Below are 27,853 nucleotides of genomic sequence, written 5' to 3'. Positions count from 1 at the left end.
CTCTCTGATAAGGAAACGAAAAAAAAATGACAAATCTGGTCCTTTCAACTGTCTATACTAAATTACTTTGTACGAATGCACATCTCGGCCGTCGGGTAGCTGCTCACCATTTAAAAGTATATATCCGTTGTTTCAGAAATGGAATTGCTATTCTCGATTCAGACAAGACACTGATTTGTTTACGAAACGCTCTTGATTTTGTAGGATATCTCATTTGTCAAAAAAGCCGTTCCTTCTTTTTAAAGACGAAGAATTTATTTATATATTCGATAATGGCAAAAATGTGGAGCTGTATCAATGATTCTCAATGGAAGATCGGGGCTTTTTTTACCAATTCTTATGCTAATCCTAAGAAATTCCGTTCAAGAAACAATAAAATCTATTTTGGGTTGAACCGACAACCTGATTGTGTGGTTATTCTTCATCCAGATAGAAAGTCATCGGTCATACTGGAAGCTGATCGATCACAAATACCTATTGCATCCTTAGTTGATTCTACGATCCCATGGAAATTAGATAAAAGAATCAATTATTCCATCCCTGCGAATGATCCTATGCGGCTCGTATATCTATTTCGTAATTCGATCACGAAAACTGTGATTCTTGAACGGAAAAGAATCACTGCAAAGAACAGAACACCTCGTTCCCATTTATCTTCTTGTACGGAGAAGTCCGCCGCTGGAATAATAATCCACTCCAGAGAAGTTTCTTCTTGGGCGGAGTTAGGATCTGAACTTCTCCCTGTAGTGGCCAACTACTTGCAAATTTATAGCGAAGGTGCAGTACCGCAGCCACAAGGGGGGGCAGCCCAAGTAGTTCAGGGGACGCCAACGCCAGCCCCACAAGAGGCCCCCCTACCCTCAATTGTGCCACCTTCTTGTTACTCGCTGACCGGGTATGTGGAGGATTGGGTTGCTTGCAATCCGACTTTCATGAGTGATGCTTTAAATGAGAATATGATGGGTCGGGGCTCTTTAGTTCACTCCTTTGGCTTTCCAGCAGCTTCAGGTAGCGGGCCCTCCCTTGTGAGACTTTGTCTGCATAGACTCTCCTAGCTGCTCTCTTTTTTCATCCTCTAAATCAGGGTCTCTATCCGTTGATACCCTAACTGACTCCCTGATCGGGTTATAATTACAGTTAAAGAAATCGCTCTTAATTTTATCTTTCTGCAATTCTAATTCACGCATTTCTTTCTCATATCTAACCTCATACTCGTATTCTCTATATTTCAATTCAGGAATCTGACTCTTTTTCAAGAGTCTTTTCACTTCGGCCAATTTTTTTGCTGTCAGTGGAGGATAGTTCATATTTTTCTTTTTTGTGTGTCTTCTTGCAGGTTGGATTTATTTAGTTTGAGACATGTAAGGACTTCTCCGGAGAGGTATTCTCTTCAGTTCTGTCCATCTCTGTCGGCACCATTGTTATCTGTCTCTTAATAGTAGAGGATCGCCGACGCCCTGTCTTTGAAGTAGATACCTGGTTGGTATCTTTATGTAGATTGGAAATGTGCTTGTATACTTTTCTATTGCCCAGTGACTCTGAGAAAAGTGGGAAACCATGTCAAATCCGCATGCTTGGCCTTCGGATTCGTAGTCATAGGTGCCTTGCTTATATTTATTTTCAGACAGGCGGCATAGGATCAAAGGTTTCGAACCAAGAAGTTTCCCATTCCTTTGGCGACGCAGGGAAGTCTCATTTGGAATTTCATATAGCCAGTGGAAAGAGGCGGTTTCTGAGAAGCATCCAAAGGCACTGCGAAGAATATCCATGGCGCTAAGGACTCGATCGGAGGTGCCTTCCTCAGGAAGAATGGTTGGGAAGAGACATCATGAATCCTCATTCTTTCGAATGAACTTATATGAATTATGCATTTTTCTCGTTTCCGTCCATTTATGTTCATCCACATTTTAGAAATAGAAATTCATCCCGAAATAACCAACTACCGCTTTCCTCGAACTCTGGCTTCTGCATTAAGTTAAGTGAAGGTAGTCTAGGGTAAGGCCCGAAGAAGTCATTTAAGAAATCGAATAAGAAGCTCGAAAGAAGTGAAGGCGTATCAGATACGGATCAGTCTCTTTCCCCGTAGGCATGAGTACGGCACCCTTGACTGGTTCTAACCATTCATTCTTCCCTGGTTCGACGCTTTCTCTAGTGGAGTGGATATGTGTTCGTCTACTTGACCTTTGTTGGTTCATACATACCTTTTCATTCCTGCTAGTAAGGCATCCCAGCTTTGCCTGTCCCCACGACTGCCCGCATCAACTTGAAACCGGAGAGCACTGGCACTGAGATACCTTACTTACTGAATTTCCTGCTGGCCTTCCCTTACCTGCCCTTCCATTTAGGTTGACGAATGGGATTTCCTTTTCTAGAAACACTGGGAGACTGGGTCTTCTCAGACAGAGATGGTTCTGCTCAGCGAGAGAACGAGCATACGAATCAATTCCATGCCCTGAACTTTGAACCAGAGATCCAGCTGGCACTTCTCTTTTGATTCATAACCCTTGCTTTGGAATATCCGGTTGACTTGGGCAGTTTCTTCTATATCTCGAATGCTTCAATCGCCAGGCCAGGTTCGATCAAAGAAGTTGATAGCGCGAAAGCTGTTTTAGTTAGTCACGTGCATCCTCGCCTCTTGCTGAGTCAGGCTATCAAGCCGTTGCGCTGCGTCTATCCGTTTTCTTGTTGGGTCAGGTTGAGTTCTAAGCCCGTGTAAAGTGAGCTTGGTCTGGAGCAAGCTTGACTCGTACAATAACTCGTCTCGTCTCGTATAGTATAGACGTTGAAGAAGCAGTCAATGGTGCCTGCTCTAGAAAATGCATATATCAATCAAGGAAGTGTTCCAGAATTCGTCGTATCCTGAGGTGAATCTTGCTTGTTTTGCTAATGACGTAAATGGAAATGAAATGAAATCTTGCTTCGTAATGAATTCCGCGAATCAAGAGCTGGAAGAGTGCTTTCAACTCACTCCAAGGGGCAAGGGATGGCACTATCACGACTGAATCGCCTATTCGACTAGTGCCAAGCGACCGATATCCTGATTGCCAATCGAACCCATAGGGACAAGAAACAGATCAAACAAACCATTCACATCACATGACCCTGACACTGTGCCTATCTCGTCTCGTAAGAAAAGAATTGGGTGGAGAAGCTGGCCTGGTCAATCCAAGAAAAAAGGATCCGTCCGATTCAGTGGTTTCGCCCATAAGGGAAGCATACTTTGATCAGAAAGGCGGGTCCTCTACGCTTTGAAAATAGCAGGTAGTAGGCCCATGGGAAAACAGACTTGCTCAAATCCATATTCTTGTTTCCCGAGGCAAAACCCACTAGTGAGTCAAGTGAAAGTCCTCCAATCTGTGAGGAGAGGAAAATCCTTATTGCATAGTTGAGCAACTATCTACTATTGATGACTGAGGCATTACAACGACGAAGATTGCAGATTTGGAAAGAGTATCATTGTCTGACAACTCTTCCTTTATACAGGAAGCAACAGTAGGAAATATGAGGAGTTTATGTTCACATCCACCAACCTACCAGCTTACTAGGACGGACTATGAAGAACTGCAGCGGATGACAATGGCGCTTCTATTCGAATCGAACACAAAGACGACCCAAATACAAATACTATTTCATTTCATTTCATTTCATTTAGTAGAGTAGAGTAGAGTAGAGGAGGGGAGCCCCACCTTTGATATCCAGTCGTGTGCCTGCCTGCTCTTAGATATGATTATTTCGATTAGACCGCTCTGCTTTGATCGGGATCTTACTCCACTAATGGTTCTGTTTTCGTACCAACTGCCCGGCCTAGCGCTTTAAAAAGGGCTGTCTGCATTACTGGAAAATAAAGTAGTAAAATAAAAGTAGGGGCCACGTAGACTATTCTGAGGTGGTATGCTAAATCCATGATCCACTGATGTAGCTAGTGTGACTAAAGCTGCAGCTATTGGCTTAACAGGTTCTAAACTCTCCCACCCGATAAAGGAATTGAAAGACTACCCCGGGCCCGGGCCACATAGACTATTCCCTTCCGCGGACATTCTTTTATAGTCTAGAAGGAAAGTAGCAAAGCCGAACGCAAATACACATGCAAATTGCGTCGACTACCTCATCACTGTCCAAAATGGGGGATACCGCTATTCATACATGGATGGACGAGGGACTCCGCTGACAACATCAGTAGATGACTTTTCTCTTTTCTCGCGGAATGCTATTAACGTTGGAAAAAACACAGCTCTCAAACTCACCCGGAGGGTGATAGGTAGAAGCATTAGTACCTAACGGAGCGGTATCTAACCAAAAAGGGAAGGGAGGTGATGTTCTTTTTATAAACAGGATGGAGCATGGCTTCCTTTCTTCTTAGATACATTTCATTCATTCCATTTCTCTATAGTTTACACTATAACATCTTTTAAATCCTGACAGATCTCGAAAAGGGTGGGGGCACTAGAACCAAATCTACATACACATCGAAACTTCCTATCTCAGCCAAGCTAGCACCTTCATCCCACCAATGCATTGTACGACTCTCCACCCTCCGCCTTGCCTTTTCCTCCCTCATGAAATCCAAATTTCCCGCAATGAAATTCGATTTCGTTCATGTGCAAAACGGCCCTGAGATCCGGGACTGGTAAAACATGGGTGCCCCATTTTCTTTTCCGTGCTCCGCCTTAGTGCCCTTATGAAGGCGGCGGGGAGTCCTTAGCCTTTGAACCAAACTCTAGGGAACGCTCAATTGCCTGACGTCTCAACTGCAATGGTGAACTCAGTGACATACACTGAAATGGATTGCATCTATTGTTCCAAACAAGGCTGATATTAGCAGGGCAAGCCCTTCCATGCAATTTCTTGCTTCGCTCTACAGACGAAAGTGCCGGATAGTCAATGGTAACCAGAAGATCTATGGTTTTCGAGAGAAGGTAATTGGAAAAACGATTCATTCCTTTGCTTTCTTTCAGATATATATTCAATAAGTCTGACCTTACCTGAAAACGAGATTCATGAAGAAGCCCAAAAAGTGCCGGGCTTAGTGCAGCCCAGTTCCTAGCCAGTGTTCAGTTATTTTTTCAGAGCTGTCCTCCTTCCCTTTAAGCTGCTCTCTATTTGAAGCCAAAGTCACTATTTCTATCTTTCCTGTTATTTCGTACCTAGTAGTATATATGGAGAATACCAAAAAGCTATCAATTACGCATAGGAGTTGTATAAAAAAGGGCCCTGACTTGTTGAAGTGCTTATTTTTTAGAGAGATTGACTTTTCTTTCAAAAGGATACATCAACCTGTAGTGAACCGGGCCACCGAGCTTGCTTTTACCGCTCTTACAGCTCTCTCTCTTCTTTTTTTTTGGTAGTTTGGCCAGGAAAGAGAAAGAGGAATGTACCCATTTCTATTTATCCATTCTAATAGAAAGTACCCAAAATGTTTTTTAATGTATGGAGCAGGCGTATGAGTTGATATCTTCAAGAGTCAAATCCTTTTCTTGCCCACCCAAAAGAAAAAAATCGTTACGAGCATCTCCAAAATGGAATTGAAAAGCTCCAATTTCCATAATGGTAGCGGGGAAATACCCAGGGAAGAATCATTCTTTTAATCATCCAGATCTATCAATTTGCGAATTCAATAAAAAACGGACTGATCCTCGGAATACACCATTATCTTTCGAAGTGCGTAGTCAATACTATGTTATATTATATTCAAAGAAACAAGTAAAAGAGTAAAGGCTTCGCCCTTCAATACCACACTTCCAATCTAAATTCCTACGAGATTGACGTTCGAAGAAAAAGACATGGTTTGATAGAAACTTTAAGTGGGTATCAAATAAGCTGGAATGAATGGTATCAATTTCTTCTTTTCTATACTGAATCTGCTTCGGTATCTCTTTCTTCCTTCCCTTCTGTAAACCAAGCAGTGACTAGCCTCTGGCACTCACTTTCCAAAGCACCAATTGACTTGCTTTCAGAACAACCCTGATCAGTTATACCGGAAATACCACCCGTACTACGTACGCCATTCCCAACGCGGAGCGCCTTTATTTTCGTATTGAACTCCGCTAGGAAGAAAAAGTTAGACCGTAGCCTAGTCACTCTTCTTTCCAATATACTTATAAATAATCGTGGCCGGCGCAAACCTAGCACCGCGTTGACATCTTCGCTTCAAAAGCTTTCATTTTATTTCTTTCAAAGGAACATGAACTAGGTTATTTACGGGAAGTCGTCCAGTCTAGGAGCACTCCCTTAGATTTGTAGAACGTGAACATGAGTGGTAGACTGAACACCCACACAATCTCTATTTGACAGAGCAACACCTTGAACGAAATCAAAATACTAAACAGAGTGGGTTACCGGCTCTACGACCCCATTCCGGGGCACTACTGTAGAGCTCTTTGGGCCTTCCATCTTTCTTTCGTCGTTTCGCACATAGATACAACTGTACTCTCTATTAGAAACTATATAATATAATAAAAATGGAAGTACTTTCGAGTAGTCTTACATTCACATCTTTAACTACTCATTTTTTCCCGTTGCTAGCTAGCGTCTCACCTTCTTTTCCGAAAACGTAGGAACTAAAGAGGCCGGCCTTCGGCAAAGGGAAAGCGTGAAAGGATTTAAAAAAGGGGCTTTACTAAACTAAACTAATATAGAAATGGAAATCTGATAAAGATGCCTAGTCTGCGCTGTTAGAATCCATTGGAGAAAGGCTTGCTCACTTCTTCATCTGTGAGATACTCGTATTAGAATAATTTAGAATAATGGGATTGGACCTTGCTTCGATCCCCTCTTTAAGAGACTCCAGAAACTCGTTGACCCATAGATGTAATAGCCGAAATGAAACTCTTTTCCTTTACGCCATAGGAACTAGTATAGAATTATAAAAGAGGTCTTTCCTTTACGTCGTAAAGAGAAGCATGTGCCTTCCACCTATCCTTCCACGTATAGCTGGGCTTTAATAAAGAACGCATCGGGCAGCGAGCGGAAAAGAAAGTCGATTGAATCTTGGTAATTGAGTGAAGAAGCTCTCAGCGAAGAACAACCCGTAAATCTAGGAAGTATTGAATCGGGATCCGATCTCTTTTGGTACACTCGAGTCATAAGGTGTGTACAGACAGACAGGCTTCCTTTCGAAAGGCTAGGCACCATTTGGTCCAAAGCTCCTCATATGATGGGTATAGGGTGACGACCTTAATGAATCTAGTATTCAGGTGGCAGAGTTATTAGCTACATAAGCGCTAAAATTCCAGAATACTTATTGCCCTGGCTTCTATGATCAACCCCTGGCACATTTCGGTTTTGATCTGAGGCTATCCTGGTCTGCAGGACCCAACACAAGTATTCATCCTTTCCAATCTGAAAAAGGTGTTGCCGAAAGCTTACCCTCTTCCACACGGATGCTACAGCCGCTATCACTTTTGCAGGAGGGGAATTACAGAGTTTGCCTCTCGACATCTTGTTTGGTAAACGGAATTTTTACCCAGGCGCCCTAGTGTTGCCTAACCGTTCGGCCTCGGATGCGAGATCTTTAGCTACTTGTATCAATTTGCCACAGTGTGCTTAGATACAATGCGCTGGCAGCTGAGGCTTGGCAGGATGGGAGTGAATTAAATTAAGGTCGAGGGAGCAGGAAAGAGTTTGTTATTCGCTATTGGCTTAGTACGGCCTATACATAATAGGGCCATGACGGTTTTGGCAAGGCCTTGAACTTCATATATCCCTTTTTTACTCAATCCAGAATACCGATAAAGTCAGATTGAATCATTTTATCGACCTTTCCTTTGGATTTATTATCATAGGTAGTGTTCGAGATCGCCTCTGTGCGGTGAACGCTCGAATGTAGCTAACATCAGTTTTGTCCTCGCGTGGTTGTGAAGGAGATGCTGCTGCTGGATGGAATGCTTCCGGGGCGCCATGATCCTTCTATCAGGAATAATCGAGGGCACTGACTGACTGCATCAATCATCGCTCAGTGAGCTATTAATTGCCGCCAATAGCGCTTCGCTTGCATGCAAGGCGGCTAATAAAAGCGCCAGGTAGACGCGCGGAGATGCATTTTTAGTACAGGTGGGACAAGCTCTAGGGGAATAATCTCTTTCTTATTTCTTTCTTATTTCTTTCCCATGACGACTAGGAACGGGCAAATCAAGAATTTCACTTCGAATTCCGGACCTCAACATCCTGCTGCTCATGGTGTTTCACGATCAGTATTGGAAATGAACGGAGAAGTGGTGGAACGTGCGGAACCACATATTGGATCACTCCAGTGCGGCACGAAGCCGCTGACGCTGAGTAGGCTCCTATGCCGCTAGCACGGTGGAGTAGCGCGTCATGAGCACCGGGCAAAGGGACGGTTGAGCAACTCAAGCGAACCGCTCTACCTGACTTTGGATAAAGATAGAAGGGAGAAGGTTGTGAAGGTGGCCTCGTTATCCACACATCTGGTCGGAGGACCGACCTGGGCGAGCGTAGGCGGGTCCTGGAGTGCCCGTCAAGGGCGCTAGCGCATACCCCGGGGTGATCATCACCACCTGCACCTCACATCTCGGCACAGTGGAACGTGTAACCCGCCTGCTGTCCAAGTCAACCACTTAATTTCCTGTAATTCATAGCGCCTAACAGAACGTAGCAGCAAGGGACAACCCACCCATACAGACAGCCTGCGGGGAGGATGGCACTACTGGCAAAGACCGTCTGGCGAAAACGCCGCAGGCGCGAAGCGTGGTGGGCCTGCGCCGGGGGAGCATAGGGAGGAAAGGGAGCCCGGACGGTGGAAGAGCCAGGGGAAGCCGGGTCATTTGACGGAAATGGAAGGTCCGAGCAGCTCATTCATTCTTGGAAAAAGATGGGGGGAGCGGGCCAATGTATCAATGAATAGATACAGTCAACGGTAGACAGACAGCGCTGCCTACACGCGAATTAGCTTCCGAACAAGCAAGGGATTGAGCAACTAGCGCTAGGCGCATCCTCTTGCTGGTCGAGCGGTCTCAATTTCACTACAGGATTTGCGAATGAATGCTGGGCCACCTCAAATGGCGTGAGCCGCATGCGGGGAGACCCGCACGTACGGTTTTCAGGGGGATCCGGCCGGCGCCCACCCGACTAGAGGGACTGAGAAATTAATCGAGTACAAAACTTATCTTCAAGCTTTACCTTATTTTGATCGTTCAGAGGGCGATCGCGGAGTCACTGAATGAAGTCCTCCCTTTCTTTCGGGGGTGCTGACCCGCTGCGAGGCAGATATGACTAAGTGACATATTGAATATGGCGACGACTACAGCATGTCGTAGAAGGAGATAAGAGGTGGAGCCAACGACCCACTAAGACTCACGTATCTACAACTACATTCCCGAGCGGCAGTCAAACGGAGGCGTGAATGCAAGATGCCAGCGGAATGATCGACCGGACAGAGGCTAGGGCTGCTTTCTTCCCACCACGTCCTTCCTTGTGTGTCGGAGATATAAAGCGAGTGCACCGGAAAAGAAGGGGAACAGAGTCGATCTATTCCATGGCGAAGCATCCGAAGCATAACTGCACACTCACACGATCTTTGCCGAGAGATAGGAGCATTCGGTGGAACCGGTGAACTACACTTGCTTCTTGATAGATGTGTGGGAGAGAGGGCTCGTGGTACCTGCTGCCCACCCTTCCTCCGCTTTGATAACCGTGTGAACGGAGAGTGGGCAGAGCAAAAGGGAAGGAGGTCCTCATACGGAGTCGCACACTTGAGCAGTGCGGGAGACTGGAGAATGGGTCGAGTAAACTCCCTTAGGGCCGATTAAATCACAGACGAGGTTCTTTATTTTTTCTTTTATATTTGGAGAAAAAAGAAAGGCAGAGGTAAATACTTCGAAGAGGCGGCTCGGTAGGGATGGAATGGTCAATCGTCAAGTCAAGGATGACTTCTTTGTTGGCGAAACGATGGGGGAGAGAAAGCACGCCAGTGATTCTCTGAGCCGGTCTTCATTTCCAACGCCTCGGGAAACAGGTCGAGATAGATGACAGCACCTTTTTATCCTCTTCCTTACCGGGAAGGCGCACTTCTCTTCTTCTTCTGGCCTTCACCTCCTGCCCGGCCCGGAAATAGAACCCAGCCCCCTTTCTGATCCATTCATTTCTGCAAGCAGGCGGGATCCAGAGCTAAGCCCCCCTCCTATTCGAAGCCGGGTGTGGCCTCGCCCTTTTGCTCTTCCTTCGGTTTGGCTCCACGAAGGCGCCGCCTAGACTAGGAGCCCCACTCATATTCAAAAGGCGCCCAGCTTTCAAGACGATGATAATAAGTAGTTAGGCTGCCATTATTCCAATATCATGGAATAGCATGGCCCGGGGCTAAGGTAACTCCAGTGGGAGAGCCGTGTTATGGGTGACCTTATTGCACGGTTCAGAGAGCACTTGTGTATGTGATGCAAGTGAACGTGTACGAAAAAGCTGTCGTAAAGTTTCGTTGTTCGTTCCGTCGTTGACCCTATCTATGTTTCTACGATGGCCCAAGAACACGCTCATTCTTCAGCCGTAGAGAGACTTTTGAATTGTGAGGTACCATTACGAGCTCAATATATACGAGTGTTATTCTGTGAAATAACTCGAATTTCAAATCATTCACTTGCTTCAACTACTCATGCTATGGATGTGGGAGCATCAACTCCGTTCCTTTGGGCTTTTGAGGAGCGGGAGAAATTGTTGGAATTCTATGAAAGAGTCCCGGGAGCCAGGATGCATGCCAGTTTCATACGACCTGGTGGAGTGGCACAAGATCTGCCTCTTGGCTTATGTCGAGATATTGATTCCTCCACACAACAATTTGCTTCTCGTATCGACGAATTAGAAGAGATGTCAACCGGCAACCGTATCTGGAAACAACGATTAGTGGATATTGGTACTGTCACTGCACAGCAAGCAAAGGATTGGGGATTCAGTGGTGTAATGTTAAGAGGTCGTGCGACATGAAGACATTGATAGCAATATGGGGGAAGTTCCCATCAGGCAACAACGGTTCTGCCCGACCCTACAAAAGCATGCATATGTTGTCAGTGAAGATTTTGTGTGAAGCCTTGGAGACGACGTACCCGGGGCTAGGGTGAGCTGAGGGGGGACAGCGTAAGTGAGCGAATGTGTGTAAGCCCAGTCAAAGATTTCTATTCTAGGCGGGCCATCAACCTTCGAATGGTGTTGGTCCTACGGACCGTGAACGGATTCGCCTCTGGCCTCTGGGCACGTCGGAACCGCATGAGTTCACCGGGGTGGAGCACGGTCCGCCAAAATCGGCATAGGTTAGGTGCTATTGATGGAACATGGTAAGCCCATCTTTCTCCATATGAAAGTGCTGTGGGCACATAGAGATGTGGGTAGAGGAAGTCTCAAAAAGCGAAGGCCGAGCTGTAGGTCACGTGACCTGCACCGAAAAGGTGGCTGACTGGGCTTTCTCCTGGATCAAAGCAGATCAGCTCGCCAAATTCGTTGATCGAATCGGGCGCCCCGGAACGTCGAATGAAAATACGTGGTCTTTCTACAACCCTATTTATATGATAGGCCCGGCCCCTTTCCCCCTATCCCTCCCTTATGTTTAGGAGCGGGATCTGCCCAAGAACGACCTGTGGTGGTACGGACTCCGCAAGCGTCCCGCACCCTCTGAGAAAGAAACTCCTCAACCATCACAAGATAAAGAAGTATGACGCTCTGTGTCTGACTCTATTGGTCATAGTTCCTTGCTGTTGCGGCCGGTGCTCGTTTGCGCGCGTGTGAACCACCAGATCATAAGGAAAGATGCCTCTCGGGGCATCTGAGAATGATTCGAGCCGTATGAAGGGAAACTCCCACGTACAGTTTGTTTTGGGGGGGAAGGAGCCCGACAGGGTCCCCCCACTGACTTGGCCCGGGCCTAAGTGAAAGTGAAAAAGTGAAGTGGTGGGCCTACCCATCCCAACCTGGGGTATGCTGGGATTCGCGAAGAGCAGCACCTTACGATGTTCATGACCAATCGGATCTTGACGTACCAGTAGGTACCAGAGGAGATCGCTATGATCGTTACTGTATTCGTATCGAAGAGATGCGACAAAGTGTTCGGATCATTGTGCAATGTCCTAATCGAATGCCTAGTGGCATGATCAAAGCCGATGATCGTAAGCTATGTCCTCCATCACGATCTCGAATGAAACTATCCATGGAATCGTGCGCCGTGTGAAACGTAGATCATCGCCGTTCTTAACCGAGACTCAGGTTAAGCTCCGTCTCGGAACCGTCGTGGGGTTAGGAGTAAAGCATCCCGAGGTTGGCGCATCTCGTTGGGCGTGGAGAAGCATTGGGAACCCCAATATCTTTCTTCGGAGCAGTTTCTTTTCCCGTCCCCTCGCCCCGGCATAGCGCTTCGCTTCCGGTTCTTCGGAAGAATCAACTGACTTCTCCCTTCTTCATTGATCCGGGGGAAAGGGAACCGTCTACCAGTTGGGAAGCTAGACATCAAGGTTGTGGCTTGATGAGGATAACTAAGCTGACACGCCGGAGTTGGCTGCTGGCACAACAGGGTGGTGCCTTACCGCACCGCAGGCGCACGCGCGGTAGCGTTCGTGGTGGTGCTTCAGGATTCCAATGTACTGCGTCCAAGATCAGAACGAGCTTGCCGGCGGACCACTGCCGTCCCATTCTTTAGTGAGCTGGAGCGCTGCCATCTTATCCACGGAAAACGCGTCAAGCTATCGCTTCGGGTCGAAGCACTAAAAAAAGAAAAGGACCGGGAAACGCGGCGGCATAGGAACCACGGGAACCCAGGAGGGAGAAAGACGATGTACGGGATACGGGATCCTCGTAGTAGGCTGGACCAAAATCCAGCCGAGAGAGGGCAGCCTTTAGAAGCAACAGGTTGGGAAACCAAGAGAAGGTCTTATCTTCTTCCCGGCACAAAAAGAGGGATTAGCATTATTGACCCCATGAGAAAGCACTAACACCTTCGGCTCCGCGCACTGGGAAAAGGCTTCCGCGACAGGAAACCGGCTACTAGTTAGGAAGTGAACATAAGGTATCAAGAGGTCCCTCACAGTCAGGTGCGATGCAATTGCCCCCTATTAGTCAAGTACCCCTCTTCCTATTTTGTTTAGGGGTTAAAATGGCTTGATGAACCCTTCCGTTCACACGCACCGGCCCCATTCACTTGCAACTCGTAGAGGCTGTAAGTAAAGTAAACAGTGCCCCACTAAATTCAAAGTGACGGTGGGGTTGAAAGACGAGAGTGCCTACCCCCGAGCCGAGAGTGCCCGCCCTTTCTGTCAAGTAGGCTACTTTTTCCGGAACGCAGTCCGGAATAAGCGTTCCTGTGTATATAGATATCTTCGATGCTGTCATTTCGAAATGTCCGCTTCCTCTTTCACCTCCCAAAAAGCAAAGTTGGCTTGACGAGCGCAGATGAGGAAGCGGGAGCAATAAAACCAAGAATCTCTTTCTTTTCCAAATACTTACTTTATTAAGATTAAGTTAAGGGGCAAAGAGAAGCGCTTTCGCTACTGAGAAAGCGAATGGTCAGCGCGAGGGTTCGACGACTTAGCCGAGCGTTAGCGAAGCGTCATTCTCATATCATAGCGAGGCGCTTCGAGTTAGCGAAGCGCTGTAGTAGCGTCGGAGACTATGTGCTATAATGCTGAACTAAGGACGTTCCGCCTTATCTATAGAAGCAGTCAACTGAGTTCTGAACGAATGGGATCCTTAGTGGGTAATGGCTCAATCAATCTATAGATGGAAAGCCTTATGATGGGAAACTACCACGTTAGGTTTGGAGAGAGATGGGACCTGTTATAGTTTAGGGGGAGCAGATGCAAGCTTTTTCTTTCCATAGCCGGCCAAATGACTACCGGATCATCGGTCTACTCTACCTCAATTCACCATTTCGAACTTTATACAGAAGGTTTTTCCGTACCAGCTCCTTCTACCTATACCGCAGTTGAAGCACCTAAAGGTGAATTTGGTGTCTTTCTTGTCAGTAATGGGAGTAATCGTCCCTACCGTTGTAAAATAAGAGCACCTGGCTTTGCCCATTCACAAGGACTCGATTCTATGTCCAAACATCACATGCCAGCAGATGTAGTCACCATCATAGGTACTCAAGATATTGTGTTTGGAGAGGTAGATAGATAGGACGTAGTCTTGCTCGATCAGGACCCTTGCTTTATTGCGAGCCAAAACAGCTGCGCTATTCAGTTCTACATCTTTTTTTACATTTAAAGAAATGTGAAAATGCAGCCCTTTAGTTTTAGTTACAGATGTGAAAAAAGTAAATATCTCTCTGTCTGTGTAGGTTCGGTTTGTTCTTATCGATCCATTTCTTCGAGTGTGGGTGTCCTACGCTACTTCCGTTCATGTTTACGTTCTCAAAAGACCTTGGAAAAACCAACGCCGACCAAAATCCAAGTCTCCCTTTCTCTTTTGGGAGCAGAGCTGAAAAAGATGGAAATATGTGCTATGTGGAATCACCGTATCTTTCACTTTGGGCTTGACCAAGCAAGCCCAGGCGTCTTCAAGAACTTTTAGTTCAACAACGCGAAAAGGAAATCCAATTTCGGTAAGACTTTGTCTGATCTCCATGCGTCTCGTGGTGGCCGCCTTACCCATTTTTCTAGTTCTAGTAATGTGGTTTGGGTCCCAGGGGTCTCTTCCTATCGATCCCCATATTCTGGAGGCAGTCAAGGGAAGTTTCGTACGGCAGGGGGTGCTTACAATTTGCCGGCTCCTGGGGTTCGATATGCCCGTTTTCATTATTATTCTGGCAGCCAAAATATTCTATAAAATACTGTTTTGGTTGTGGGGAATTTGACTATGTCCGGGACATACAACAATATTGTTTTCGATGTAAGGAACCTTACGAAAATTCCAATTGAAAACAATATTGTTTTTATTTATGCAGCTGTTTTTTGAGTATGGGAAACGTCCTCAGTTCTTCGATTCATTTTCCGATCGGTAATATTTCCTGGTGTAGGTTTCTCATAGGAAACCGAGGCCCACCAACCGTATACTTGTTGGTTTGGTGGGGAAAGAAGAGTGGGTAAGTGGGCTTCTTTCAAGGTTCGTACATATCCTCAACTTCGACCTGCAGAGCCAAATTATCTTACTTTTACCAGCTTATTGCGCGTATTCTGACAAGTGATTCGATCTCATCATCACCATAATTGTCGTTGTCATCTAGATTGCTTTCTTCACAATCCTCGTCGTAACTGGCATATGTTTAAAGAGGGGCCTCCTCTCCTGCTTCCTGCAACAAAAACAACAAGAGAAGTGGAGTTTTCTATCAGAACAAGACTATTACATACATCAAGTATTATCAATAATCAAAAAGACTCTAAAGAGTAAGACGTACATAAAAATCGTCTTCTGTTTGAGAGTCGAATTCAACGACCTTCCGGGCAGTTATACTCGGGTACGGCTTGGAAGGCTTAGCGCCCTTAACCTGACAATTTAAGTTCCCTATTTATTGATTCGATTCCCCATTTCCTGGACAAACAACCAGGGTAGCTACTTGGTGAGTTATACTTTGTACTCTTCGGTGGCTTAGGAAGACAACATAGCATTGATTATGAGTCAACATTTTTCCCATGTTTAAGATAGTGAAAGCTTAAAACATATCTTCTCTTTCCCATCAAGCTAGGCTAGGCAAGGTGCGCTTCCTTTCTGTAAGAAGAGAGTAGCAACGTTGTAAATTCATTGTTCACCACACTCTCTGTGAACTATCATCGGTATTTAGATGTGTAAGAAAAATTACGATTGAAAGCGAGTCAGGTTTAGCTCGTACAGAAGTCCAAACTTCAAAACTTGATAAGAGAAGTCCTAACCTATCGTCCAAAATTACTTGCTTGCGGCAGCTCAAACGAAACTGCATGGGCAATCATAACACCGCTGCTACATTTCAAAGTTCCGGGATCGGTGGCTAAACCTACAGAAAGAAAGGTTGTCCGTAAAAGCGAAGATCAATATAGAGATGCTCAGCAATAGCCTCTTTCCTTTACCGAGACTATTCCGTCTCAAAGTGAATCTGCACTACTTTTGATTTGATTTGATACAGACTGAAAGAAATGCATGCTCAAATTCAAAAACGAACAATCTCTTCCTTGGTGCTGAGATGGGCAGGCTCCTTCGCGACTTCGATCCGTCCATTCTATTCCATCACTACTTCAGTACTTCAGATCTCGTCCGTCGGTAGTGAAAGAAATCAGTTCTCTTCCCGCTCCAGCTCAATAGCATGTGCTTTCCTGGCACTTGGAAATCCGGAACATCTGAATGAGTGGAGTGAACCAAGAGAGGCACTGCTCCAGTGGAGGGTTCATGGCCATACCATAGAGTGCTTTAACTGGAGAGGATTGCAGAAGTGATGAGCCGAATTGTACCAAGCCAATGGCAACCACTTAACCCACTGTTTTGGAGTAGAACTTACTGAGCACCTGAGATACATCTCAAGACACTGATTCATTCACTCTTTCAGTCTGCCCCTCAGTCTGAGGGTGATAGGCAGAGCTCAACTGCAACTTAGTGTCCAATAGCTTGCCCCTCCAAAAGGAGCTAGTGAACACCCTGTCCCTGTCAGATACAATAGTGGCTGGCACTCCATGCAACTTCCCAATATTGTTTAGGAAAGTGGTAGCAACTGAAGCAGCAATGTAAGGATGTTTAAGAGGTCAAAAATGGGCCTATTTGTCTGTCTACCACTACTAATATAAATAGAACAGAGAGCCCTTCCGATTTAGTCCGGCCCTCAATCCATAGATATATCTTTCCAAGCTCCATCAGGTCTATTTGTGCCGGTGCCGGGCTGCCATCTCATCTATGATGAAGAATCTCTTGTCATAACAACTCGTTTACTCGCTGGCACTCAAAGAAATGCAATTGCAAAAGAAATGGTGATTGGTGCGTTGCTTAGGGGGCTTTCTGCTTTCGATGGTACAACCCAAGTCGACTACTTACCATAATAACCAGTGCTGGGCTCTCTCGCGATAACAACCCACTTCGTTGCGCCTTTTTTCTTGATGGGTATGGGTGATCTTTGGGGCGGGTTAGGGTTCCGGATCAGGCAAAAGTAAGAACTAAAAACGGATACTTTTGAATGCTTGGGTTGCTTTGATTGAATCGATTGATTCACCCTTGGCCAGAGAAGAAGATAGGGAATTCCATAGAGTCTTGAGAGTAGAAAGCAGCTGATATAGATGCCACCCCACCAAATAAATCGTAGGTAGAATGAAAGTAAGTGATTACTGTAGTGCCATGCATTTGGGATTACAGTGCCAAGCATTCGTGCTGGGATTTGAGACAGTGCCAATCTCATCTCGAACTATTACTAGCAAATAAATCATAGGTAGAAGGAATCTCAGTGATTACAATTACAGCAGCGCCACGCCAGTAGAGTAGATTCCGTTCGTTCTAGCAATCATGCCAGAACTCACTGATCCATGTGCTCCCAGAAGGAAGGATCTCGTTCCCATAGCATAGCCTATAATGAATGTGGCTTTCCCCCCCATCTCCTATCTATAGCTTCTATAGCTTATAGCTGGAATGACCTATATGACCGGAACCACCTAAACATCTATATGACCGGAACGGAACCTCAACCTATATGTATATGACCGGAACCTAAACAACCTACTGGACTTGCTTTGCTACTTGAGCCTAAGCTATATGATCTGAACCAACCCTATCGGGACTAGATCCTGTCTACGGACTTGATCCTGTCATGTCAACGGACTTGCACTTGCCTGTCAATCTTGACGGACTTGATTGTTTCAATACGTCAATCAATACGGATTCTCTTTCCTGTGGAAATGCTATCTACCTGGAAGGAAGGTTTGTTTCCCGAAGGAAGGAGATGGAGATTCTTTCGCTGGAGAGATACTTTCTCATTGGAGAGGAGATACTTTCTCTTTTCGGGCTCGAAATCTGTCCTGTCGATTTCTCTGATTTAAGGGCGCAAGCACAATACTGCACTCTCCCTGCTTGCTCGCCCGATCCGTCGATCTTCTCGAGAGGAGCAGTTCAAATCACCCTGTACGGATCCATTGGGATCACCTAGAGCCGCGAGTCCAGTTGAGTGAATCCTTTCAGGCTGGATGGATGCGGTGGGCTAGCTCTGCTCTCTTCTCGAAATTGCATATTGCATAGAGTAGTATTGTACGAAACGATATCTCGTAACGGAAGGATGGAAACCAAGAGAAAGAAGACAGCTCTATCTCAGAAGTGAGCTCCGTCTCACAAGTTAGCTCCGTCGACACCTCGAGCTATTCAAACGAGTGTTCAGTCATCAGATCTCAATATCGGGATGGGAATCTTTCTAGACTAAAAAGTTTCGTTTTCGTGGGTCGGTGTCAAGTCTATCTCTCATGTTGCTCCTCAGAAAACGCGTAGAATAGTAATGTCATTGGCCCACTAGATAAGGATGGGACAAACGCTCTAGTCTATGCGTTAGAAGGCAACTAGTATTTTTGGTTATTTTGGGAGGGAGTCTTTTTCTGTCTTGAGGGTTGGTTTGATTGGAAATCGAAATGCCTCAACTTGATAAATTGACTTATTTCTCACAATTCTTCTGGTTATGCCTTCTCCTCTTTACTTTTTATATTCTCTTTTATAATAATAATAATGGAATACTTGGAATTAGCAGAATTCTCAAACTACGGAACCAACTGCTTTCGCACCGGGGGAACAAGATCCGGAGCAAGGACCCTAATAATTTGGAAGATATCTCGAGAAAAGGTTTTAGCACCGGTCTCTCATATATGTACTCCAGTTTATCCGAAGTATCCCAATGGACCGTCGACTATTTGGGAAAAAGGAGGAAAATCACTCTGATCTCAGATTTCGGAGAAATAAGTGGCTCACGAGGAATGGAGAGACAGATTCTCTATTTGATCTCGAAGTCCTCATATAACACTTCTTCCAGTCGGATCACTTGTTGGAAAAACATAATGCTCACACATGTTCCACACGGGCAAGGAAGCATAATCTAATGAACTTAGATTCTTTTCTTTCTATAGGACTGAGGATCCTTGCCTAGATCCAGAAAAAGTTGGATGCGCCGGAAGCTGAAGCGGAAATGCAATTCTCGGGTGAGGAAAGGGTTGTCTCAGGTACGCCTGGGGCAGGATTGAATCGATGTACCTAAGCTAAACTTATAAGATTGAACCACCTATAGACGGAATTAGGAGAGCTGAGGTTTAATCCAAGACCAGGAAAGCACCAGCTATATCGAAGCCCAATGCCAAGCAAAGCCCTAGACGGAAAGTGAAGAAATTGGCTTCAAGCTTCGCCCTTAACCCAAGATGAGGTGGAGCCTTACCCCGACACAAGGTGGGACCCTCCCATTAGGATAGTGGGCTTAGTCAGACCAACATAGGTTGTCAACCAAAAAGGAGAAGCTCCCGTTATTGTTGGTTTATGGACCTAAGACGAGAGGATTGGGCTTAGAACAAGACCTTTCGGTGGATATGATCACATCTTCATGACAATAGGTGTACACCTTTGGCCTCACTCAAGGTAATGGGTGACCAAACCTAACGAGTCTAAACAAATTGGATCTTATTGTGTGACAAAAACTGAGATTGGGAATGCTTGGCAGGTATTTGAGTACCAGTAAATTAGGGAAATCAAACACATAAAGAAGTTTTCTTTCCAAGCCTGGTAACACCACACTTAAGTAAGTCGATTCAGATTAGCCAACAAGCGAATCCATTCCATTAACTCAGTCAACTCTTTCTGGTAAAAGTGCTCATCATTACTACTATATATAATATAATATAATATAATATAATATAATATAGTAAATTACAGACAACACTCAATGCTAATGAGTGGATCAAGTCATTTACTAGTCAATGAACTGACTAAACCCTGTCTGTTCTGGGAATTGACCCACTTAACTATACTCTTAGGGCAAGCCGCCCTGTGGTAATTAACTCCGTAAAATCTGTATCAGTCTTGAGGCAATTTGGAAATGCTAGACAAAGATATTAATCAGAGTCAGTCAATTCCCTAGCTACAGTTAATATGAAAAATCCCGGGTAGGTAATTCAAACACGCCCCACCCAATAGGTGAATCTTTCAAAGTGTGGGAAATCTCCCCTTTCTTCAATCCTAGAATCGATGCCTAAGAAAAAGGGTATATCTATTAAAATGCTCAACCCATTCATGCGATTCAATCCTCTGCTCTGATTCTATTAAAAAGGAAACACTCCACTAAGTCGTACACACTCCCCAATAAGTCTGGTAATTAATTCGTTCAAATCAATGCTCGGTGCAGCAGGTAATGTAACTTAATCAATCGCAAGCGGCAAAAGAACTCAAACTCAATCCACAATCCGTCTCGCTCGTCTGGGAAAGAAGAGCAGGCTGTTAGGCAAGCCGGCTTTAATACAACCTCTAGGGAAGCCAGGAAAGTTGGTATATACTTTGTACCAAGTACCAAACTTTTGAAACAGTTTGAATCCAATAAGGAAGAAATGAAAAAGCTAGGCCGAAGGATGAGATGGCATTTCAAGAGAATAGTCGATCAGTATGGCAGGAAGAGGTCTCTTTGTCAAATCCTCTATCATCTAAAGCTGGGTCAGAAACTTCCTTTAGGAGCAGAAGAATTTGCAGGCCGTAGGACAAAGCTTCCATTCTCGAAGAAACTAGCCAAGTTTGAAAACACTTAAGAGGGCTGGGTATTGAAAGAGTCTGGCAGGAAGAAGTATAGTACCAAGCGGCAGTAAGCCTCGATTCGAATTAGCAGAGAGGTCAGTTTTAGGAGGTCGGTGTCCAGTGGAGTTCAGCGAGAAACTCAAAGTAATACATACCTATTTGTTGCGATGTGATTGCTTCGCACCTTTCAATATTTCTTTTACTTCTAGTGCTATCTTCCATCCGTTCCAGTTCATGGATCTTCTTCTTGTTGTAGAACGAGAATTGGATTGATTCCTATAGTTTAGTTCTCTATTTGCAAATTCATTACTTAATAACGATCTTATAGGCTTTGTCTCAGGCAGATCTGGAGCGACTGGATTGAACAGAAAGTACTCTCACACTATAGAAAAAAGTAAAGTCCACTAAAAGTACATGCACTCTTTTCTTACACTTATAGAGGTTCGAAGAAATGAGTAAAAGGTAGACTAAGTGATCAATCAAGATCTTGTCTCAAAACCTACTCTTAGAAGGCTCATTCCAGCAGCCTTAGCACAAGCAAGTAGACCGTCACAAAAGAGAATGAAATCAAAACCGGAGAATGAAATGCTTTACTTATAATACTAAGACAACCAGGCACTTCACTTCAGGCTTTGATCCGCGACTTACAGAACTGTTTTGCCTGACATTCAATCGTTTTCTTGTCTTTTTTTCTTCCCACTACTATATATAATATAACCTTTAGATTTTATACTCCATCCAACCACTCTCTGTTCCATTTCTCATTCCTTATTCCTGAAAGGATAGGTTCTTTATTCCAGCTGTTCGTTAGAATCTTAGCTCGAATTCAATGTTCGGATGCTCCATCCTTCGCGTCCAATCCCTGTCAGGAGGGGCAGCTTCCTCGAGTCCGGTCTCGGAAGCTGGGGCAAAATAGGCCAGTCTATCTGAGGGAACGGGACCTACAATCAGGATCTCTTCCGCGGATCTCTTGCCTTGCTTCTTGACTGGAACCTGGCACTTTTAGCGTGCATCTAGTCTGCATATCCCTTTCTGCAAATCTCTATTAGCTCTGCTGCAGAAGTGGAATGTGAGCTTGGGAATACCCTTCCGGTTTCCAGAATCCTAGCTTGATTTCTTGCGTTTAAAGGCAGGCTTGACCAACCACATCACATAAGCCAGCGCAGCGAGAAAACTGATTCTTCCACGGGATTCCGCTTCCTACGAAACATACGTTTTACGAATTAACGGTTACCAGTAGCGAGCGATCCTTTCCTACAAGGTAAGGCCATGGACAAAGGTTTTTTATCTACCCCAGCGGGGGCAGTTTTAGGAGTCTTTTTTCAATCCATCTTACTTTGAATCCGGGCTCGCCTTCACTCGGTCAAGGGGTTGCCCTTTACCTCGTTCCGTGGTCCTTTATCCCCTCCTTGCTTGCCTAGTTTTATTCCTTTCCGAGGCCCAAAAGCCAAGCATCACAATCAGAGGGTTAATCCTCCAACCAGAACCAACTTAACCTATGGATAGTCTCCGCCGGCCTAGGCGGAGATGGCCAACTGATAGATACTTATCCTGCCCAGCGGGTGCTACTTCTCTTCTTTCTCCTATTTGCTTTGCTTGACGGTGAAACCTATCGATCATATCCGGAAGTTGCTTAACACTACCCTCGAATGCAAGTCAGCTCTTCGATTCTCGAGAATCGGGGTGGGCCAGGTGATTATTTGATTTCCAATATGGATATAATGATGTGTAAGAACTGCACCACCGATATAGCACCCTTCCTCGGACTAAGGATATTCGTACTCCCAGTGCTCTTGCTTCCTTTGCACCCCGGCTCCGAAGGATCAGTAGGGAGGACTCCGGATGCCAGTATCGGAATGGAAACATTCCTCGAATGATATGATGGTTGTGATGCCCCATTCGTGATACCCAGGGAAGGGGACTACATCATACTTCTCTGATCCAGTCCTTTCTTTATTGACAATATTTATTAGTTGACCACTTTACTAGGCTTTCCCTAACAAAAGTATTCCGAGTGACCACCCTATTGTCACTTTACTGTCCAGTTCGCGAGTCCCACTCACTTATTTTAGTCAAACCGACCCTAACTAAAACTAAGTTAAGTATAGTACTTTTCTCAATGCTGCCCGCCTCTCATCTGTTTTCTAATCAGCTTCTATCTTCTGTTCCAACCAAGGAAGCTCTTCTATTCAACCGGTTCGTATCGCCAGGCCCCTCAGGGGGTACGGTTTATCTAATCACACTGCTCGCTACTACAGGGATTCCTTCTCCTTGCCGAGTTGCAGGTGTTACCACCCTAGATATTCTATTTATTATTTGTATGCTGCCTTCTCTCCTTCATCTGGATTTTTGAGATGATTGTTATGTTAGTTCTTCCTTCTATGTTGTAAGGTGCAATCTCATCCGATGTTTGCCAGTTTGCCCGAGTCTTCCCGATTCTTATCCAGCCCAGCTAGATTGGACCAACATCAGCGGTGCTTCTATTAACCCTTGCTTCTCTACTATTCTTAGGTCTTAGGAGAACCCTATCTTCCATATTCCTAATCCTCAAGTACAGTAGGCCGCACTCTTCGATCCTTTGGTCCTAGAACACCTTTTGTCGTAAACTATACTCTACATTCCCCCTCGGTCTACTCCGCCAAAGTAGCGACAAGATTCAATTGCTGGTTCGATTCCAGCTCGCTATCCGACGGTTAATCCTTTAACCAGAGATCAGCATCCAAGGGTTATTCCTTGAACCAGTGCTTCCTATCGAATCGATCATTCTTTACTTACTTTATTAAGATTAAGTGGGCATCCCTCACCGAAAAGAGAATCAAGCAGGAAAACCCTAGGACGAGGGATAGTGATATTCCTTTCACCGAGCAAGAAACCATCTCTTTCTTTCACATATATATATCTATTTCAAGAAGTCCAATCCACCACTATCAATGGAGCACTCTACTCTATACTATTACCGAGTGAAGATTTCATCGGATCCGGCTTGCTTTCATTGAAGGACAAGAGCGGATAGTTCCCTTCCCTTTCTTCGATGAACCCTTATCTTTCGATAGAGAAGTACAGCGAGATGAACGATAAGTCGAACGACAGAACAACCTGATGTTACTGCATCAAGTAATTCAGATTGTCATATTGAGATTTTTTCCTTTTTTGTACTTATTATTCCAAGCCAAAAGGCTATGTTCTCCCCCATACAGCTCGCAAGGCTCATAACCTAACTGCTCTACTTACTTAATTCTTAATTCAGAAATTCAACAACCCTCCCTTGAAGGGCCAAAACAACAGCAGAGTAGCAGGTCAAAAAGAGAGAGAGAACTGAAACCGAAGATACTTGGGTTGGGAGAACTCTTCTACAGTACTCCATTAACAGAATAAAAGTATAGACCAATCAGCCTTCCTTATTGTCCAAGATCATTACTAAAGTGTTGGCCAACAGACTAGTACCAGTGGTGGATAGGAGAGTAAGTCCCAGACAGCTAAGATAAACTCCCGGGTAGTGTTGTCACTGCACAAGAGGTGCGTAACAGGTGTAAGCAAAGAAGAGAGCATAACACTGGATTTAGAAAACGAGCATATGATATGGTGAGACAACTTTCTCTTTTTTGAGGTGAGATGCTAGCCAGCCCTCTATTCATGGGTGAGATATCGACTTTACAGCGTTACCACGTACCAAATCGTTCACTCTATCAGGCAGCCGGAAGTGCATCTCTTCTTTTTGCAGGACTTCTTCCTAGCTCCGTGGAACGAAGAGTTGGAACGAATAGTAGAATGTTGGGCAGCAGGAAAGACTAGTTACAGAAAAGCCAGCCCCAGTTCATTCTGGCTATTGCATCCGTGGAATGCATAGTTAGCTCCGTTTTCAAGTCCCACCCTACCTACTTATTAGCTTGCCCTGTTTCTAATGCGCTGTGGACCTTGCTTGTTGGCTTCGTCGACCAATTCAATTCCTTGTGTCGGCTCCGATCTAACTAGTAAGAAGAAAGATAGATATATAGAATTGGGTGGGCAGAGTTGGCTTGCTTCCAAGAGAATAAACACCTGGCGACTCGAAAACATGATGCGCTAGGTTTCGATCAGTTAATCGAGATAGGCTGTACTTTTCATTCGATTTTGTTACCACGTGCTTTTCACTTCATGATCATGGCTCATTTTCCTAGAACACCACAAAAAATCTCCCTACCAGTTTTATGAGAGTGCTCAGTCAACTTCCTATAAGAGTTCTGCTTTGCTAATCAAAGACAGACATCAATCCCTCATCCTACTCTGTCTGTCAGTCGGTTACTCAGTTCTGTTAGCTACTCACGTGTCTATATTAAGCTAAGATATTCCTCATTCTTGCACAGGACAGGATAGGAGAGGGGATTGCCTTAGCTACCGGTACCGAACTCCGATCAAACTAAAACGAAAAGCTTAACCGATTCTTGTAGAGTCCTTAGCATTAGATAATGCATGCGCACACAAGAGGAATGAACTTGCCTTCTAGTGATTTGGAAGGATTGAGTCGGCTGCCCCCAGCCTCGCCCCGCATCGCCCTCCGGGGGTAGTTACGCCAGTGGAACCAACTCACAAAGCAGCCCAAAAGCAGGAACTTTTCTTGATTGAATGGTTTAAAGGTAATTCATCAATCCTTAAATTATTCCAGGATTCTTTTGGGATGCTATCCACCCTTTGATTTACGAATTGGCTATAATATTTACTCTGGATCCCTTCCAGCTGCAAGTCAAGAAGGATCCTTTGAAACATTTTAGGATTATACTCACAATTGGTTTGGGGGTTTCGTATTGCATTGCCCGCACTATCCATATCCTGGAACAGGATTGATTTGGCCATGGAAAGGGCCAGCTAAACGCCTAAGCTCTGAAAGTACGGATTGCTTCCCTTCATAGATTTTATTAGTTAATTTGAGAAGTTCCTCTGGGCTCCTGGTCCTTTCCAGATACTGCAAACTCAAATTATGAAATATGAGATCCCTGCTACTCAGAGTCAGAGACCCGAAAGGACGTGGTGGACTCCCTGGTTCCCCCTCATCTGCAGGAGAAATTGAAGAAGGTGCAGCCCCGCCCCCTGCGGAGTGACTCGGGGCCGGCGGTGGAGTAGTACCTGACTGGGTCGAGTAGGCACCCTCCTCAGGGCTAAGTGGCGGATCTAGAAAATAGTCTGAGCCGTCAAGAACTATTTCAGGGGGCAGACCCGAGTGCTCTATTGGAGCTTTGCCCTTGCCCTTATCTTGGGCTTGACAGGTAGACTATAAAGAGATTCAGTACAGCAAGCCTGACACTCATATTTATTAATATAATGGGGACCCAGAGAAAGATAATAGAGAGCCATCTGCCAATAGGCAGAATAGATTCCACACTCACTTCAGATTCTGGGTGGGTAAAGGGAAACGTGATCTCTATTCTGAGAGGGAGCGCGGTCGAGCATAGACTCGGCAACAACCAATACATCCAATACCACAGTAGGCCCACGTACTACAGCTTAAATGTACTGTATGTGCCATCATAAACCATTTCAGTCGTAGTACCTAACCTACCAGGCACTTGTTTGCCACCAAGATAACCTAATTAACGTGAAACCAACTGTATTTCCGCTGTAGTACCTACCAGGCTTGTAACCAAGCTAAGTGAAATTGAAAAACATTTTCGCTGTACTACCGCTCGTGTAACCGACGTAATCGGTCTTAAACACCTATAATATAAGGAACTCGTGTACAACCATAACATTTATATATTTCACAGGTGTACCACCGTAACCAATTTCACTCGTGTACTACAAAGAAGAAAAGAAAAAAAGAAAATTATAGCTTTCTTTTTTTTGGTGCGTGCTTTTCGCCTGCCTTCCCGACCACGGATAGGCTACGGGGCTTTGCACTTCGGCCCTGTGAATACCACATCAAGGTGACAGGATTCGAACCTATGGCCCTCTGTACCCAAAACAGATGCGCTGACCCCCTGGAGGGATGGATCCAGGGGATAGAAGGTTTAGCACGGTATCACCTAATGTTGATTTTGTTGAGCTAGCCAAACAAATGAAAATAGTAACTGAAAATATAGATCGACGGAGGGAAATGATAAATAAACAAGTAGCCTTCCATTATGCGGTAAACGTTTATCATGTAAACTCCGTCGGGGGTATAGAAGATATCGAACAATACAGCGAAATCCCTCATGTTTTAATAGGCTGCGGTAACACAATCAGTGCTGATCCCTACTTCGGAGACGAAGATGATTGTTCTCTCATGTGGGAGAATTTAGTTTGGGCAGGTTTATACGGTGATGGAATGAAAACCCCTTTGATTGATTCTCACCCAACCAATCGAACCTATATTGATATTATCGCTGATGGTGTCGATTTTCATGAAGATAATAGAAAAGTAAGAGCTATCTTCAAATCATTGATGGAAAAATGTGTGAACTATGGTGGCTTAATGGGAGCAAAGAGAATGATAGTATTTGGACAGTTATAGAGAACTATAAAACATTTTGTGAAATGAATGATCCTTGTGTTTATACACAAGAATTCAGAGAGTTCGTTCGAGCGAGAAATAAAAATAATTCTGATTGGCCTTTATTCTGGAGTTCTTTCATGCCAACCTATTTCATACCAATATAGTAGATGTAATGTATAATATAATTAGCAAGGACGTCAGGCTTCAATACGTTTTGAATTTCCATCTTTGACGGTTTCGTCACCATATAAAAATCAGTCAGTGATGGATAATGCTGACTTGGGAAAGAAAGTACTATTTGCACTTAGCGTCACATATATGCATCATGTGTGCGCTAAATTTTTAGAAGGTGATCTATATTTCCGGAATGATATTGATAAATATCGGGATAATCCTTTCATCCCATTTATACGTTGATGGTAATATATTCGAGGGGAAGATTTGCCTTAGCCAATCAGCTGGTAGAGCACACCTTAAGGATGTTTATTAGATGAGGAAGATCGTTACGTTACTGAGCAGAGATATTTTGAGTTACTTGAGATACTAGTCTCACCTCAAACTAGCATCCAATTGTTTTCTCTTTAACAACGAAACGAGGGAGAGAAAGACTTTCTTCTGGGGGAAGGCAGGCTTTCTCGGTGTGAGAGCTAAGACCACGGTCCAGAGTGGTGGCTTGTAAAACTCCACATAGAGCTGTCGACTATAAGACTGCAGTCCTGAGAGATGGCGGTCTCTCTCGGGAAACAAGGCTCATTTATCTCTTCTTTCTTTTTGGTATGATATTTTTGA

The 27,853-nt window shown here is 44.8% G+C and overlaps 2 protein-coding genes across 2 annotated transcripts; both read left to right on the top strand.

Moving 5' to 3' along the window:
• The first annotated feature begins 10,441 nt into the window (after positions 1 to 10,441).
• On the top strand, positions 10,442 to 26,395 carry LOC118473352 (NADH dehydrogenase [ubiquinone] iron-sulfur protein 2-like). Its single transcript, XM_035962587.1, has 3 exons — positions 10,442 to 10,917; positions 11,906 to 12,149; positions 13,841 to 26,395. The coding sequence occupies exons 1-3, from the start codon at positions 10,465 to 10,467 to the stop codon at positions 14,101 to 14,103; spliced, it is 960 nt and encodes a 319-aa protein (XP_035818480.1). The 5' UTR covers positions 10,442 to 10,464; the 3' UTR covers positions 14,104 to 26,395.
• On the top strand, positions 18,466 to 19,064 carry LOC118473353 (putative ATP synthase protein YMF19). Its single transcript, XM_035962588.1, has one exon. It carries the CDS (start codon positions 18,486 to 18,488, stop codon positions 18,945 to 18,947), a length of 462 nt encoding a protein of 153 aa, XP_035818481.1. The 5' UTR covers positions 18,466 to 18,485; the 3' UTR covers positions 18,948 to 19,064.
• Positions 26,396 to 27,853: the final 1,458 nt, after the last annotated feature.

Source organism: Zea mays, chromosome 9 (genome assembly GCF_902167145.1).
Source record: "Zea mays cultivar B73 chromosome 9, Zm-B73-REFERENCE-NAM-5.0, whole genome shotgun sequence".
Lineage (NCBI taxonomy): Eukaryota > Viridiplantae > Streptophyta > Magnoliopsida > Poales > Poaceae > Zea > Zea mays.
The sequence above is the reverse complement of the archived record's forward strand: the minus strand, read 5'-3'. Positions and strand labels throughout refer to the sequence as shown.